General features: G+C 40.5%; 1 protein-coding gene across 2 annotated transcripts in view; it reads left to right on the plus strand.

Moving 5' to 3' along the window:
* The first annotated feature begins 947 nt into the window (after positions 1-947).
* LOC121545572 (E3 ubiquitin-protein ligase MIB2) overlaps positions 948-17,252 on the plus strand; it is a 72,507-nt gene continuing 56,202 nt past the window's right edge. For both annotated transcript variants that reach the window (XM_041856206.2, XM_041856207.2), the window contains exon 1: positions 948-1,063. In XM_041856206.2, coding sequence (XP_041712140.1) covers positions 1,033-1,063 — 31 coding nt within the window. In that variant the 5' untranslated portion in view covers positions 948-1,032. The remainder of the gene's footprint in view (positions 1,064-17,252) is intronic.

Below are 17,252 nucleotides of genomic sequence, written 5' to 3' on the forward strand. Positions count from 1 at the left end.
GCAATATTTCACTAAATTGGCTCTAGTTTCAGGGCAAAATGAGAATGATATTTGGAAATTCTGACAGGAAGGTTATTCCTTATCACATTTCTGGTAAAACAGTGGCAATGCATGTATTGCTTTTAATGTTGCTATAGCTATTTAATTGTTTGGTTCACTAAAATTAGGGGAGTGTCTTTTGGAAACATGGCCGTATCCTGGAAACGTTTGTGTATTTTTTTGACTCTAAAATGGAGCATGGTGACCATCTTATTTGATTTTTTAAATGTATTGATAAATAGGACAGGACTGTTTATTTTGCAGTAGGGCACAATGAAAGGTGGACCAGTGAAATATTTGTGTTTGCGAAAAGACAGCAGCAATATAACCAATACTACAATGGCTACACGACTACATGTGTGCCATATGTCGTCTGAAACTGTAGTAAATCCAGCAGATAGGCCAGGCAGGAAGGCACTACCTCCTACAATCGTTGTGGTACAGGCTAGTGATGACACCTTTGGAGATGTGCCAGAATATTTTATAATATATTATATTAATAATAATAATATTTTATTGTTTGAGATTGAGGTGCTGAAACTGGGAAGTCTGTTTCGAAATTTAGAGTTAGACTAATTTCTCACGTGAAAGGTACGCTATTTGATCATACATATGCCCAGCTATGAGAATAATTTTACTTATGTAATTTAAATCCCTCAAGATTTGGGTTGATCTATCATCAGTAGGCCTACTTCTGTAACTTATCAGTGATATGAATGCAGTTAGTGATACAGGACTACCATGGGGCTATTGCTACAACCCTTCAACAGACTTTCTTTACCTTGTTTTTTGTCACAGATAGTGAGTCCAGCATGTTCCGTTCCAAAAACAAAGAGCAAACTTCACCCCAAAGCAAATAGGACAGAAACAGCTTGAACAGGTTTATTCCTCTGATAGCGGGATGACTGGTCCATAGTGCTAAGACAGTCACATTGACAAGGCAGTGACACAGCACAAAGCTTCTCATGGTGTCCTGGAATACAGCTCTTCAAGATGTTCAGGAGTGGGCTGAAGATCATGGGGAGTGAGTTCACTTCTCTCTTTTTACCAACTAGTGGATAAACCAACTCAATGTTGCATTATTTGGAGCAATGATATAATACAGAAATATAATACTCAGTAGGATTGATTACTGTTCAAGCTTCTGTTCAGATTTTGTGTTTAGTATTGTGAAGTGGTTTGTGATAATGGTTCAGAAGCTCTGTGATGTGAAAATTGCTTCTTTCTCAGCACAGCGTGTCCAGTGAGAGTACATTGAGTTTTTGCCACATTCTGGCTATTCTCAACATGACTTAGGCCTAATTACACACCAATTTGCCTAGGCCTACAGAGGCAACATTTGAAGAGTATTTGTGTAGATGATCAGTAAATGTCATAAGGTAACAACACTTTTTCTGACTGGGGAGGAGGGGAGAAATTGGTGAGATTGGACTGTTGTTATCGATTATGTATAGCCTACATTTGGATGATGGAAAAAACATTTTATTGGCTTGGTCCCACCCTACACTCATGATTGCTTTCTAGAAAGCACAACCTTAACAGTGTTTCCCCTAGGATATTTTTAAGCAGCGGTGGCAAAGTTCTACATATTTTGCCATGGGGCAGAGAGAATATTGTACAGTTTTAAAGCTAGTTTCCTACCATTCTGCACATTTTACCATGGGGCTGAGAGAAAAATAGCAGTTTTAAAGCTAATTTCCTACAATTCTACACATTTTGCCATGGCCTATGCTGTGTTCTTATGCTATCAGAGTGACTCAACCATTATAACAAAATCAATTATTTTTTTTATTTTAGATTCTACCTAACTGTTTAGTTTTTATTTTGGTGATTGTTAGTTCTCAAAGATCTTATTTAAAAAATAGATATAACTCCATTATCTTTTATATCTGGCTTTAGTCGTTTAAGTTCACACTGAAAAAGTTTTACGATACTGAAAATTATTTAAAAAAATATATAGGGTAAACATTGCTTTATTCCAGTTGGAATATACTGACACTGGTTCAATGTAAACAGTCAATAACTGTCTTGTACAGTAAGCTACACCGAATCAAAACCATGGAAGTCACTAGCCTGAAATGGAAAACTGCAAATGAAGTTGGTCCAGTGTTTTAGCCAGGGTGAGCTAGGTTATGTATTCTTGCCAGATCGGTTGTTTGTCCAGTATCCGTATTGATTTTCTGACATGTGCCAGTTCCATCAAGATTTTCTCAATTTCAGATACCAGGTCCAGAAAGTCTTATAAAATCTTTTAGCCTAAGTTTAGGCAATTTCAAAGCAAGTACCTAGCCTAATTCTATCGATATACATAGCCTATATACAATGGCTTACTTACTTCAAAATGTGTGTATGCTTAGCCCTAGCCTAGGCCTATATGATTAAATAAATGATTAGCCAGATAGAATGTAAATAAACCACATTATTGCAGCGGTCTAGATGTACAGTGCCTTCGGAAAGTATTCAGATCCCTTGACTCTTTCCACATTTTGTTACGTTACAGCCTTATTCTAAATGGATTAAATAAATACAAATCCTCAGCAATCTACACACAATACCCCATAATGACAAAGTGAAAACAGGATTTTAGAAACTTTTGCAAAAATAATAAAGATAAAAAACGGATACCTTTTTACATAAGTATTCAGACCCTTTGCAATTGAGCTCAGGTGCATCCTGTTTCCATTGATCATCCTTGAGATGTTTCTACAACTTGATTGGAGTCAACCTGTGGTAAATTCAATTAATTGGACATGATTTGGAAAGGCACACACCTGTCTATATATAAGGTCTCACAGTTGAGTCATAGTCATAGTTCAGTTTTTAATTTTTAATAAATTTGCTAGCATTTCTAAAATCCTGTTTTTGCTTTGTCATTATGGTGTATAGATTGATGAGGGAAAAAAACGATTTAATACATTTTAGAATAAGGCTGTAACCTAACAAAATGTGTAAAAAGTCAAGGGGTCTGAATACTTTCCGAAGGCACTGTAGATGGGCATCAGATGTTAGTGTGATAGAATATGATAACATGGCTGTGTGGGCACTCAATCCTACCTTTTTACCAGTGCTTCACATAATCACACTGTTGAAATTTAGCCAAGTCAATCAAATGTTCACAATAAATATTATAGATATAGCATTTTTCTTCTGATATCTGTTGTTATACAGTGGGGGAAAAAAGTATTTAGTCAGCCACCAATTGTGCAAGTTCTCCCACTTAAAAATATGAGAGAGGCCTGTAATCTTCATCATAGGTACACGTCAACTATGACAGACAAATTGAGGGAAAAAAAATCCAGAAAATCACATTGTAGGATTTTTAATGAATTTATTTGCAAATTATGGTGGAAAATAAGTATTTGGTCACCTACAAACAAGCAAGATTTCTGGCTCTCACAGACCTGTAACTTCTTCTTTAAGAGGCTCCTCTGTCCTCCACTCGTTACCTGTATTAATGGCACCTGTTTGAACTTGTTATCAGTATAAAAAACACCTGTCCACAACCTCAAACAGTCACACTCCAAACTCCACTATGGCCAAGACCAAAGAGCTGTCAAAGGACACCAGAAACAAAATTGTAGACCTGCACCAGGCTGGGAAGACTGAATCTGCAATAGCTTGGTTTGAAGAAGAAATCAACTGTGGGAGCAATTATTAGGAAATGGAAGACATACAAGACCACTGATAATCTACCTCGATCTGGGGCTCCACGCAAGATCTCACCCCGTGGGGTCAGAATGATCACAAGAACGGTGAGCAAAAATCCCAGAACCACACGGGGGGACCTAGTGAATGACCTGCAGAGAGCTGGGACCAAATTAACAAAGCCTACCATCAGTAACACACTACGCCGCCAGGGACTCAAATCCTGCAGTGCCAGACGTGTACCCCTGCTTAAGCCAGTACATGTCCAGGCCCGTCTGAAGTTTGCTAGAGTGCATTTGGATGATCCAGAAGAGGATTGGGAGATCATATCATATGGTCAGATGAAACCAAAATAGAACTTTTTGGTAAAAACTCAACTCGTCGTGTTTGGAGGACAAAGAATGCTGAGTTGCATCCAAAGAACACCATACCTACTGTGAAGCATGGGGGTGGAAACATCATGCTTTGGGGCTGTTTTTCTGCAAAGGGACCAGGACAACTGATCCGTGTAAAGGAAAGAATGAATGGGGCCATGTATCGTGAGATTTTGAGTGAAAACCTCCTTCCATCAGCAAGGGCATTGAAGATGAAACGTGGCTGGGTCTTTCAGCATGACAATGATCCCAAACACACCGCCCGGGCAACGAAGGAGTGGCTTCGTAAGAAGCATTTCAAGGTCCTGGAGTGGCCTAGCCAGTCTCCAGATCTCAACCCCATAGAAAATCTTTGGAGGGAGTTGAAAGTCCGTTTTGCCCAGCGACAGCCCCAAAACATCACTGCTCTAGATGAGATCTGCATGGAGGAATGGGCCAAAATACCAGCAACCGTGTGTGAAAACCTTGTGAAGACTTACAGAAAACGTTTGACCTGTGTCATTGCCAACAAAGGGTATATAACAAAGTATTGAGAAACATTTGTTATTGACCAAATACTTATTTTCCACCATAATTTGCAAATAAATTCATTAAAAATCCTACAATGTGATTTTCTGGATTTTTTTCCCTTATTTTGTCGGTCATAGTTGACGTGTACCTGTGATGAAAATTACAGGCCTCTCTCATCTTTTTAAGTGGGAGAACTTGCACAATTGGTGGCTGACTAAATACTTTTTTCCCACTGTAGACGGGCAATGAATCTGAAAATTGTAATTTAGGCTTGGGTAACTGTTAATATTCGCTATTGATAAATCTGTGTCAACTTGCATTCAGCCAATGCACCTTGCCTCATATATAATGCTTAGAATTGTGGGAAAGGCCCACTCTCTTTGTGAAATTAGTGATTTCATTAGTAATGTTATGATTCATCCACCTATACAGGGTTGGAGACTTGGGTAGGCTATGTGTCTCGTGCACTTTTATCAGAAAATGCCCTTTTAATGTAGCCTATTTGTGCTACAAATTCTTATTATACTTTTCTTATGCACCTAGAGAGTATTACCTTGGAGGTATGCTATTTCTGTGTCTGTGTCCGAGCGCCTGTGTGTATGCGTGTGTACGCGTGTGTCTGTGTGTGTGTTGGTGATGTCAGCTTCACTGATAGGCCCTCAGCGATCTGTGACAGAGGCCAGTCCATCTTATGAGAAACAGAGCTGCTTATCCTCACTGTCTTAGCCCTCAGACACAGATTGAAAGGGATGGCTCCTAACAGGTGGCTTGCCTAGGGCTCAGTCCACCCCACCTCCCCTCGGGAAGGCAGGAGAGTGAGGAAACCCCGCCTGGCTACCACCTCTGCTGCAACCTCTGCCTCCCTGCACATGCCACCGGGTGATTCTCATGAAACTGGCACTACACCAGTTTTGGTTTTTAAGAAACACATAATTCCTCCTGTATCACTAAGATAAGGATCTGTAGTTATCTGTGTAATAATTATTGTCATGTTTATTGATAAGTTATTATGCATTTTACCACAATTTCCACAACTATCAACGGGAAAATGATCATTACCGCAAAAGTCCAAAAAAGTAATAAACATATCAAATTATAATATTTGTTTAACATTGCCCACCTAATGAAAAGGCCTGAGTTAAACAACACTAAAAACAAATATATGAATCTTACAGAATCTTGTTTTTTGTCATAATGACTTGTGTATAGCCTAAATGTTATTTTAATGTACACATATTTGGGTAAAGAACAAAAGACACACTTTCAGATTAAGCCAAAATTACTAAAGTATACATTTTATTTTTCCTAATATTTCCTAAATATTGGTGCATTACGGTAATGATAGGCAGGTTTCGGAAATGAGAATGTATGTTTCGGTAGTTTGCCATTGAAAAACTGTACTGAGCTCTATTAGAGATTCAGTAACCCAATACATCATCAAACTGTGTTATTTGTTAATCACAAATGACTTGCATAATACAAAAATCACTGATTTTAATGCAATTGACTAAAATACCTTATGTTAGCATAAGTATAAGTACTGTAATTACTTGCATGTACTTTCAAAAGTGGACTTGAGCATAAAGTGACTTTTTTTGAAAAAGTAATTTCTCCAAGGTCTTTACAAATAATTTTGGTATATTAGGATGTGGTTATTTGTATTTCTAAGGTATTTAAGATGTATTTCTACATTGAATTGTATCCTATGGGCAAATTGCATAATATGATATGCCTATAAAGTATCTAAATATGTGGGATATGGACCAAAGACAGGTACACATGTCAAAATGAAGGATATCCTCCTTTAAGTGGCAGGGTTGCTCTTTGCTGAAACACAAACTCCAGATTGTGGCTTTAAGTACATTTTAAATGGGCTTTATACACCCATATTTCCTGACAACCCCTACTTAATCAAATAACAGATGTTTCACAAAACAATCTATACAATAGGTGTAAGCAGTGGTCCTAGTAAATCATTAAAGTTACCAGCACAGCACACCCATTTACTATACATTAGAATTAGCTTATTATCCTTACCGAAATTAAGGTTCTCATTACCGAAATAGACCCAAAAAATTATGCGGTAATGAAAAATGTGTGTTTCGGTAATGAAAGACCCTTGGCTGCAAGTAATAGCAGACAGCCATTATGAGTCAGCAAACAATTGACCACATCAATAAAGCCTATTCATGCTTCCATGTTGGTAAGGTAATGGTTCTCTAAGATTTCCCAATATGAGCTTTTTTGTCATTTCGGTAATGAGAAGATCAAGTGTCGTAAAGGGGGTGTTTGAGAATACGATCCTCATTCTGAAGGCATATAAGTGAAGAAATGAAATGAACTTATGCTCATCTAAGGACTACTCCTCTAGATGATGCATCATGGGTGAATAAAAATATTTGGGGAAAAAATATTGGAGTTTTTACAGCAACTTGAAAAAGAGTTACGGTAATGAGAAACATGGCCACAGATGCTGTGTTCTTACGTAATAAATATTATAGTTTAATGTAAACTTCAAGTAGTATACCATTTTTATGATTTATGGACAAACTACAGCAACATATTTTGTTTTATTCAAATAAGTTAGGTTTTTCAAAAGTAAAATTTTATAAAATGACCCGTGAATTTAAATCCGGACGCATTTCGGTAATGAGAATTTTGGGGTGAAAATGTACAAAATTCGAGGGAAATTTTGAAAAAAATATGTATAAGACTGTGCCATAAACTAGGCATCTTAGTCTTCAGAATGATAGTTGATTGTTGCAGATGCATCATGGTTTTCTAACAAGATTTGCTACTGCCATGGATTTGTTACTGCCATGGTTTTGGCTTGCTTGCGCTCTTGCTCGCCCACTCTGCCATAGGCCTTACAGTAATTATGGGTGGATACAATTTGGTGTCTGAGAATCCTGTTGAATAACCTGGTTGTCCTTTATGGCAGCCCTACTCCTTTTTCATGTTGATTTATTGATTAGGTCCAAAGCATGGCCTACCCAGAAGTCTGCTGCACACCTTTGTGGGAAGATCCGTTTAGCATGCCACAAATGTAACCAAATGATTGTGAATATCGATTCCCAGTTTTTCTCCTTCAGTCCAATGTCAGCCAACTAGCCACTGTATCCTACTGGGTTGAGCTAAGCTCCCACTGTGGAACAGTGTTCTTCTAAAGCCAGGATAAGGGCTTGTCGTGTAGGTAGTCACCCCCAGAATCACCCATGCTGGGAGTGTACTTGGCACAGTCAGTCCTAGTCCAATTTAATTCTGATGAGATATCAGTATGCTCTGGCAGGCTGGTGAAATCCCTGCCTGATCAAGATGTGCACGCATAGAGGGAGATTGGTAGGCAAATTTCTCCTTTCCCTAATCTCCATAGATCTCTCCATCCAAAGGGTGCATCTAAGTCATTTCAATTATCCCAACCTTTTCTGTTACGGAGACCAACAAATCAGTGTCCACCATGTCGGAGTCGCAGTCAATTTTATCAGTGAATATAACAGATTAAAGGCCTATTATTATTATTATTATTATTATTATTATTATTATTATTATTATTATAAACTATTTGCATTGTGAAAAGTACTGTACAATTGCTTATAATACCATTAGCCTAATACTCCCAAGTCCCAACTGTGAGGCCTATTCTTTTTCAAATATTTTATTTTCGAACCACCTGCAGTTGAAAATGACTGGCCTAGACTATCTCTTTCTCCTAGTTTATTTTCCTGTATCAAGGGTGATCTGAAAGAACTGCTAGGATTTCTGACTTATTGCTTTCACCTCAGAGCAAAAGGAGAAGAGGAGCCGAGGACAGGAAGCTACTTTAGACTATCGATACTCACCCTGAGGCTCCCCTTTAGCACTGTGTCAGATGACTGGCCAGAGATATTAATCTAGTGAAAGCAGGCTAAACTGTGATTTGGGGGCTGGAAAAGAGAGAGTATGAGCAGCCCCCCCATATGTTTTCACACTTAAGCAGATACCTTTAATACACAAATTACATAGTAATCTCTGTAAACATACAAATATAATCTCAAACATAGTATCGTAATTTTGTTTGGCCTATTGCTGCTGGATTAAGATGGATTTAGGCCTATACTAAACCACGTATCTGAATACTTATCATGGGATTAAGACTGAATTAGGCAACAACAAAAAATGCATTTGATCTACATTATCGGTTGTATCACCCAGGGTGAATAAATGTTGTTTGTAAGCGTAAAGCTTCCTAGGTAGTGTTGTATGCGTGGGTAGATAATAGTTGCAGGTTCTCTATGTTATTGGAAGCTGTGAGTGTGAAATAGTCTTTCCAGTGAGAAGTGACAATTGAAGGGAGAGCTGTCAAAAGTTCAGAACTTCTGTAGATTAGGCTAGATGCTTGGTTTTAACAAGGGAATATGTCAAATTTGAGTGTGTTTCACTTTCCAATCCATTTGTGACAGGCCTACGTTTTTATTGGATTAGTCTCTGCTTTTTTCTTGCCCTCACACAAATGCACAAACAAAATTCTGTAGGCTGTTACGTAAAGGCTGCAAGCCCACAGCAGGCAGCCCAGGCAGGCAGATCAAGAGGATGCAGAGAGACAGGCTGCTCCACATCTACAGGCGGCTGGACTGCCTGCCTCTATCTATGCAGTCGCTCCCCCTCGATTCCCCTGTGTATTGTAGACACAGACCACCGAAGCAGCATCCAGGAATGCCACCACCAACATGATCAACGGAAATCAACCAAAGCCAAACATTTGTTGGCCGAGGGACAACGGTAGGGAAACTGGTTCGAAACCATTGCGGAATAGCATTGTAAATTAATTGACCGTGATTAACTCAGCGGTTTAAAAAGGTGACCGTGCTTTAGCCTCTTTTTGTTATGGCTGTGTAGACAGTCAGTGTTTCAACAACCGGTCAACTGAGTCATTCCTCCTAGTGGTTAAGAGCATTGGGCCAGTAACCGAAAGGTCGCTGGTTTGAATCTCCAAGCCGGCAAGGTGGAAAAATCTGCCGTTCTGCCCTTGAGCAAGGCAGTTAACCCTCAACAACAACTGCTCATCGGGTGCCGATGATGTCGATTAAGGCAGCCCCACGCACCTCTCTGATTCAGATGGATTGAGTTAAACGTGGAAAACACATTTCAGTTGAATGCATTCAGTTGTGCAACTGACTAGGTATCCCCTTTCCCTCCCCAGGCGCCAATGATGTGGACGTCGATTAAGGCAGTCCCACGTACCTCTCTGATTCAGAGGGGTTGAGTTAAATGCGGAAGACACATTTTGGTTGAATGCATTCAGTTGTGCAACTGACTACACTACATGACCAAAAGTATGTGGACGTGCTCGTCGAACATCTCTTTCCAAAATCATGGCCATTAATATAGACTTGATCCCCCCTTTGCTGCTATAACAGCCTCCACTCTTCTGGATAGCCTTTCCACTAAATGTTGGAACATTGCTGCGGGGACTTGCTTCCATTCAGCCACAAGAGCATTAGTGAGGTCGGGCACTGATGTTGGGCGATTAGGCCTGTCTCGCGGTCGCCAGTAGAGTTCTTCTACACCGATCTTAACAAACCATTTCTGTATGGACCTCGCTTTGTGCATGGGGGCATTGTCATGCTGAAACAAGAAAGGGCCTTCCACAAACTGTTGCCACAAAGTTGGAAGCACAGAATCATCCAGAATGTCATTGTATGCTGTAGCTTTAAGATGTCCCTTCACTGGAACTAAGGGGCCTAGCCCGAACCATGAAAAACAGCCCCAGACCATTATTCCTCTTTCACCAAACTTTACAGTTGGCACTATGCATTGGGACAGGTAGCGTTCTCCTGGCATCCACCAAACCCAGATTCATCCGTCGGACTGCCAGATGGTGAAGCGTGATTCATCACTCCAGAAAACGCATTTCCACTGCTCCAGAGTCCGATGGTGGTGAGCTTTACACCACTCCAGCCGACGCTTGGCATTGCGCATGGTGATCTTAGGCTTGTGTGCGCCTGGTCGGCCATGGAAACCCATTTCATGAAGCTCCTGACTAACAGTTCTTGTGCTGACATTGCTTCCTGAGGCAGTTTGGAAGTTGGTAGTGAGTGTTGCAACCGAGGACAGACGTTTATTATTCGCTACGCGCTTCAGCAATCGGTGGTCCCCTACTGTGAGCTTGTGTGGCGTACCACTTCGTGGCTGAGCCGTTGTTGCTCCTAGATATTGCCTCTTCACAATAACATAACTTGTAGTTGACTGGGGCAGCTCTAGCATGGCAGAAATTTGATGAACTGACTTGTTGGAAAGGTGGCATCCTATGACGGTGCCACATTGAAAGTCACTGAGCTCTTCAGTAAGGCCATTCTACTGCCAATGTTTGTCTACGGAGATTGCATGGCTGTGTGCTCGATTTTATATACCTGTCAGCAACTTGTGTGGCTGAAATAGCCGAATCCACTAATTTGAAGGGGTGTCCACATACTTTTGTATATATAGTGTAGATATCACCTTTCCCTATGCAAGACAGGGCTAAAGTAGGCCATGTATATGCGGTCTGACCGGCTGGCTGTCTGACTGGTGGGCTGTCTGATTGGCATACCTCTCTTATTTGTGAAGGTTCCTGCCTTTCTGCCGACTCAGTCGTTATTTCATAGTTTTGATGTCTTCACTATTATTTCACTTATAATTCACTGTATCACAATTCCAGTGGGTCAGAAGTTTACATACACTAAGTTGACTGTGCCTTTAAACAGCTTGGAAAATTCCAGAAAATGATGTCATGGCTTTAGAAGCTTCTGATAGGCTAATTGACATCATTTGAGTCAATTGGAGGTGTACCTGTGGATGTATTTCAAGGCCTACCTTCAAACTCAGTGCCTCTTTACTTGACATCATGGGAAAATCAAAAGAAATCAGCCAAGACCTCCAAATCTTTTTTGGACCTCCACAAGTCTGGTTCATCTTTGGGAGCAATTTCCAAATGCCTGAAGGTACCACGTTCATCTGTACAAACAATAGTACTGTCACGATCGTCGATAGATGAAGCGTACCAAGGCGCAGCGTGATAAACGTACATCTTTTATTGAAGTACACCACACGAACAAAACAACAAACGAAACGTGAAGTCCTAGGTTAACACAAACCATTCGGAACAAGATCCCACAATGACTAGTGAAAACAGGCTGCCTAAGTATGGTTCCCAATCAGAGACAACGAGCTACAGCTGCCTCTGATTGGGAACCACCCTGGCCAACATAGATCTAACCGATCTAGAACGAAAACCATAGCAAACAAAACATAGAAAATCCACACCCTGGCTCAACAATTAAGAGTCCCCAGAGCCAGGGCGTGACAAGTACGCAAGTATAAACACCATGGGACCACGCAGCCGTCATACCGCTGAGGAAGGAGACGCGTTCTGTCTCCTAGAGATGAACGTACTTTGGTGCGAAAAGTGCAAATCAATCCCAGAACAACAGCAAAGGACCTTGTGAAGATGCTGTAGGAAACAGGTACAAAAGTATCTATATCCACAGTAAAACGAGTCCTATATCGACATAACCTGAAAGGCCGCTCAGCAAGGAAGAAGCCACTGCTCCAAAACCGTCATAAAAAAGCCAGACTACGGTTTGCAACTGCACATGGGGACAAAGATCGTATTTTTTGACAAAAAAATTGAACTGTTTGGCCATAATGACCATCGTTATGTTTGGAGGAAAAAGGGGGGTCTTGCAAGCCGAAGAACACCATCCCAACCGTGAGGCACGGGGGTGGCAGCATCATGCTGTGGGGGTGCTTTGCTGCAGAAGGGAGTGGTGCACTTCACAAAATAGATGGCATCATGTGGAAGGAAAAGTATGTGGATATATTGAAGCAACATCTCAAGACATCAGTCAGGAAGTTAATGCTTGGTCGCAAATGGGTCTTTCAAATGGACAATGACCCCAAGCATACTTCCAAAGCTGTGGCAAAATGGCTTAAGGACAACAAAGTCAAGGTATTGGAGTCGCCATCACAAAGCCCTGACCTCAATCCTATAGAAAATGTGTGGGCAGAACTGAAAAAGTGTGTGCGAGCAAGGAGGTCTACTAACTAGACTCAGTTACACCAGCTCTGTCAGGAGGAATGGGCCAAAATTCACCCAACTTATTGTGGGAAGCTTGTGGAAGGCTACCCGAAACGTTTGACCCAAGTTAAACAATTTAAAGGCAATGCTACCAAATACTAACTGAGTGTATGTCAACTTCTGACCCACTGGGAATGTGATGAAAGAAATAAAAGCTGAAATAAATCATTCTCTTTACTATTATTCTGACATTTCACATTCTTAAAATAAAGTGGTGATCCTAACTGACCTAAAACAGGGAATTTTTACTAGGATTAAATGTCAGGAATTGTGAAAAACTGAGTTTAAATGTATTTGGCTAAGGTGTATGTAAACTTCCGACTTCAACTATATATATATATATATATATATATATGTATATGTAGCCACTAAAATATATGTAAACAGACCATAAATGTTAAAATGTTTGTTTTCTTGGAAAGATATTATATGATACAATATCATGTGTCCTCTGTAGCTCAATTGGTAGAGCATGGCGCTTGTAACGCCAGGGTAGTGGGTTCGATCCCCGGGACCCCCATACGTAAAAATTTATGCACACATGACTGTAAGTCGTTTTGGATAAAAGCGTCTGCTAAATGGCATATTATATTATTATTTTATTATATCAGTACTTGTTGCATTTACAACTCGTCTAAGTCCTATCATCAACTGATTTCAGCCAGTGTATGGCTGTGGATTGACTGCATTGTTTGAATGGAGTGTTGGCATATTGGCAGTTAATTAGAAAAAAAATATGGAGTCATTCCTCTAAAACTGTCTGGCTGGCTAGCTAGCTAACAAACATACAGTTTGTGTAGATGAGGGATATACATTTTTAAATATAGTATACATCTAATCTAATTTTTCATTGTCCTGGAAAGATCCCTAACCCTATAAGAACTTGTGATGGAATTGTGATGGAAAGATCCCTAACCCTATAACCTGGACACCCACCTGAGCGACCCATACACCACAGAGCAGTTCCCATCTCTTTTATGGACCTGCTGTGAATATGCAGCCTAAACAGAGAAATAAATGCGGTCAGAGACCTACTTGAGCAGCACCGCCCCCTCAAGATTCTGAGCCTGCCTGGCAGGGTTGGTCCTACAAAGCCAGAGCCCCCTGATGGGAGAGCATAATATACAAGGAAATTCTCAAAGCTGCTAATGAGAACCTTGACGACCTTTTACCTTGCCGGTGGGGATTCCGGTGGGGTACGCCCACCCAGGTAGTGGCAGTGCTGGCAACACTGGCTGCAGTAACCCATGGGGAGGGGGTCACACTCGGACAATCAGAGAGGGGGTTTATCATTGTGGCCCAGGTGGCACAAAATAATCAAAGGTCTGACCGTATGGAGATGCTTGGGAAAATGGTTACAACAGGGGATCAGAGTGTTTGTGTCTCAGATGAAGAGGGTGGATCTGATCTCCATCACCTAGGACTTGACATAGATTAAGTAGATTAATCAAATCTCATATTGTTATCAATTTCTGCTCAATCTGCATGCTTTCTCAATCAGCTTTAACTGTATGTGCACTCGTAAATCAAGTTATTTCTCGAGTTGGGCTCTGGGATATAACAGCCGTTGAGTATCTGATTTTATGGTGGATTGTGGAGGAGGGGGGTTGAGTGTGTTGGAGTATGTGAGTATGTGCGTGTGTGCTTGTCTGGCATCTGTTGTGGGGGGGTGGGGATGTTGGGGGGGTATGGGATGGACCACGGGAATTATTTGCTAGGATAATAATTGCTTGTCAATGAATTAAATGTAATACAATGGCAATCCGGGTTATATGTTAGAATCCTACGTGTGAACTGCCGATATTATTACGCATATTAATTGATAATGATGGAAAATAGGATATGCATAATTTAAAAAAAAAAAGGTTATATAGATATATATATAGAGGTGAAAGCATTGGAAATGCTTTTGGCGGTTAATCTGCTTCTATTTTGTGGATGGCACTGTGTGCTGTTTTCGATGGATGGGTCCTGGCCTCTCGGGGCCTTAGGGATCCGGAGGGACGTGGGTGGGATGCTGATCACTGGGATGCCGGCTCAATTTGGGATGGGGAGGGGCTTTAGCGGGGGAATTAGTGGAGAACAATTGAAGGGTTACTCCGTAGCAATGCAAATATCACGGTACAGCTATATGGACACTCAATCATTACGATATTTTTTATTGGTAAATTTACAAACATATATAATGATAAATAGACTTGAAACTTGTATCTCATTATGGTGGATGGTGAAATAAGTATAGCCAGTTATACAGTGGGGGAAAAAAGTATTTAGTCAGCCACCAATTGTGCAAGTTCTCCCACTTAAAAAGATGAGAGAGGCCTGTAATTTTCACCATAGGTACACGTCAACTATGACAGACAAAATGAGAAAAAAAAATCCAGAAAATCACATTGTAGGATTTTTAATGAATTTATTTGCAAATTATGGTGGAAAATAAGTATTTGGTCAATAACAAAAGTTTCTCAATACTTTGTTATATACCCTTTGTTGGCAATGACACAGGTCAAACGTTTTCTGTAAGTCTTCACAAGGTTTTCACACACTGTTGCTGGTATTTTGGCCCATTCCTCCATGCAGATCTCCTCTAGAGCAGTGATGTTTTGGGGCTGTCGCTGGGCAACACAGACTTTCAACTCCCTCCAAAGATTTTCTATGGGGTTGAGATCTGGAGACTGGCTAGGCCACTCCAGGACCTTGAAATGCTTCTTACGAAGCCACTCCTTCGTTGCCCGGCGGTGTGTTTGGGATCATTGTCATGCTGAAAGACCCAGCCACGTTTCATCTTCAATGCCCTTGCTGATGGAAGGAGGTTTTCACTCAAAATCTCACGATACATGGCCCCATTTATTCTTTCCTTTACACGGATCAGTCGTCCTGGTCCCTTTGCAGAAAAAACAGCCCCAAAGCATGATGTTTCCACCCCCCATGCTTCACAGTAGGTATGGTGTTCTTTGGATGCAACTCAGCATTCTTTGTCCTCCAAACACGAAGAGTTGAGTTTTTACCAAAAAGTTCTATTTTGGTTTCATCTGACCATATGACATTCTCCCAATCCTCTTCTGGATCATCCAAATGCACTCTAGCAAACTTCAGACGGGCCTGGACATGTACTGGCTTAAGCAGGGGGACACGTCTGGCACTGCAGGATTTGAGACCCTGGCGGCGTAGTGTGTTACTGATGGTAGGCTTTGTTACTTTGGTCCCAGCTCTCTGCAGGTCATTCACTAGGTCCCCCCGTGTGGTTCTGGGATTTTTGCTCACCATTCTTGTGATCATTTTGACCCCACGGGGTGAGATCTTGCGTGGAGCCCCAGATCGAGGGAGATTATCAGTGGTCTTGTATGTCTTCCATTTCCCTAATAATTGCTCCCACAGTTGATTTCTTCAAACCAAGCTGCTTACCTATTGCAGATTCAGTCTTCCCAGCCTGGTGCAGGTCTACAATTTTGTTTCTGGTGTCCTTTGACAGCTCTTTGGTCTTGGCCATAGTAGAGTTTGGAGTGTGACTGTTTGAGGTTGTGGACAGGTGTCTTTTATACTGATAACAAGTTCAAACAGGTGCCATTAATACAGGTAACGAGTGGAGGACAGAAGAGCCTCTTAAAGAAGAAGTTACAGGTCTGTGAGAGCCAGAAATCTTGCTTGTTTGTAGGTGACCAAATACTTATTTTCCACCATAATTTGAAAATAAATTCATTAAAAATCCTACAATGTGATTTTCTGGATTTTATTTCCTCAATTTGTCTGTCATAGTTGACGTGTACCTATGAGGAAAATTACAGGCCTCACTCATATTTTTAAGTGGGAGAACTTGCACAATTGGTGGCTGACTAAATACTTTTTTCCCCCACTGTAATTGTAATGGCTTAGCTGATAATAACAAAAGAAGAACAATATTTACATGGCTCAAAGAGAAGGAATATAATATATATTGTATACAGGAAACTCATTCAACAATTCGAGATGAAGTAGCGTGGAAAAAAGAATGGGGGGAATATACTTCTCCCATGGGCAAAGAAATTCAAAAGGGGTGATGATATTAATTAATAGTAATTTCGATCCGAATGTGCAAATTGTCCAAATAGATAGGTAGATGGATTATTTTAAATATGTTATTGGACCATAAACAGAAATGGCTCATTAACCTTTACGGACCAAATAATGATGATCCACAATTCTTTGACAATTTATATAATAAATTATCAAGCCTGCAAGCAACTCAAGACAATATTATTATGGTGGGGGATTATAATACTGTTTTAAATAGCTCAATGGACCGTAAAGGAAATCACACCACAAACAATCACCCACATGCTCTTAAGGAAATTGTGAATGTCATGGATACATTAGAACTAGTAGATATATGGAGGCTTAAATATACTGATCTAGTGAGATATACATGGCGGAGACTGAATCAAGCTAGTCGTCTTTCTTATCTCATTTTCGTTGGCACCAAAAGTAAAAAAAAGTGTTGATAGGGGACAGAATGCGGTCGGACCATCATATAATAGGCATATACATTTCTCTTACTGAATTTCCACGTGGGCGAGGATATTGGAAATGTAATCAAAGCCTATTGGATGATA

The sequence above is a fragment of the Coregonus clupeaformis genome, chromosome 30 (assembly GCF_020615455.1).
Source record: "Coregonus clupeaformis isolate EN_2021a chromosome 30, ASM2061545v1, whole genome shotgun sequence".
NCBI lineage: Eukaryota > Metazoa > Chordata > Actinopteri > Salmoniformes > Salmonidae > Coregonus > Coregonus clupeaformis.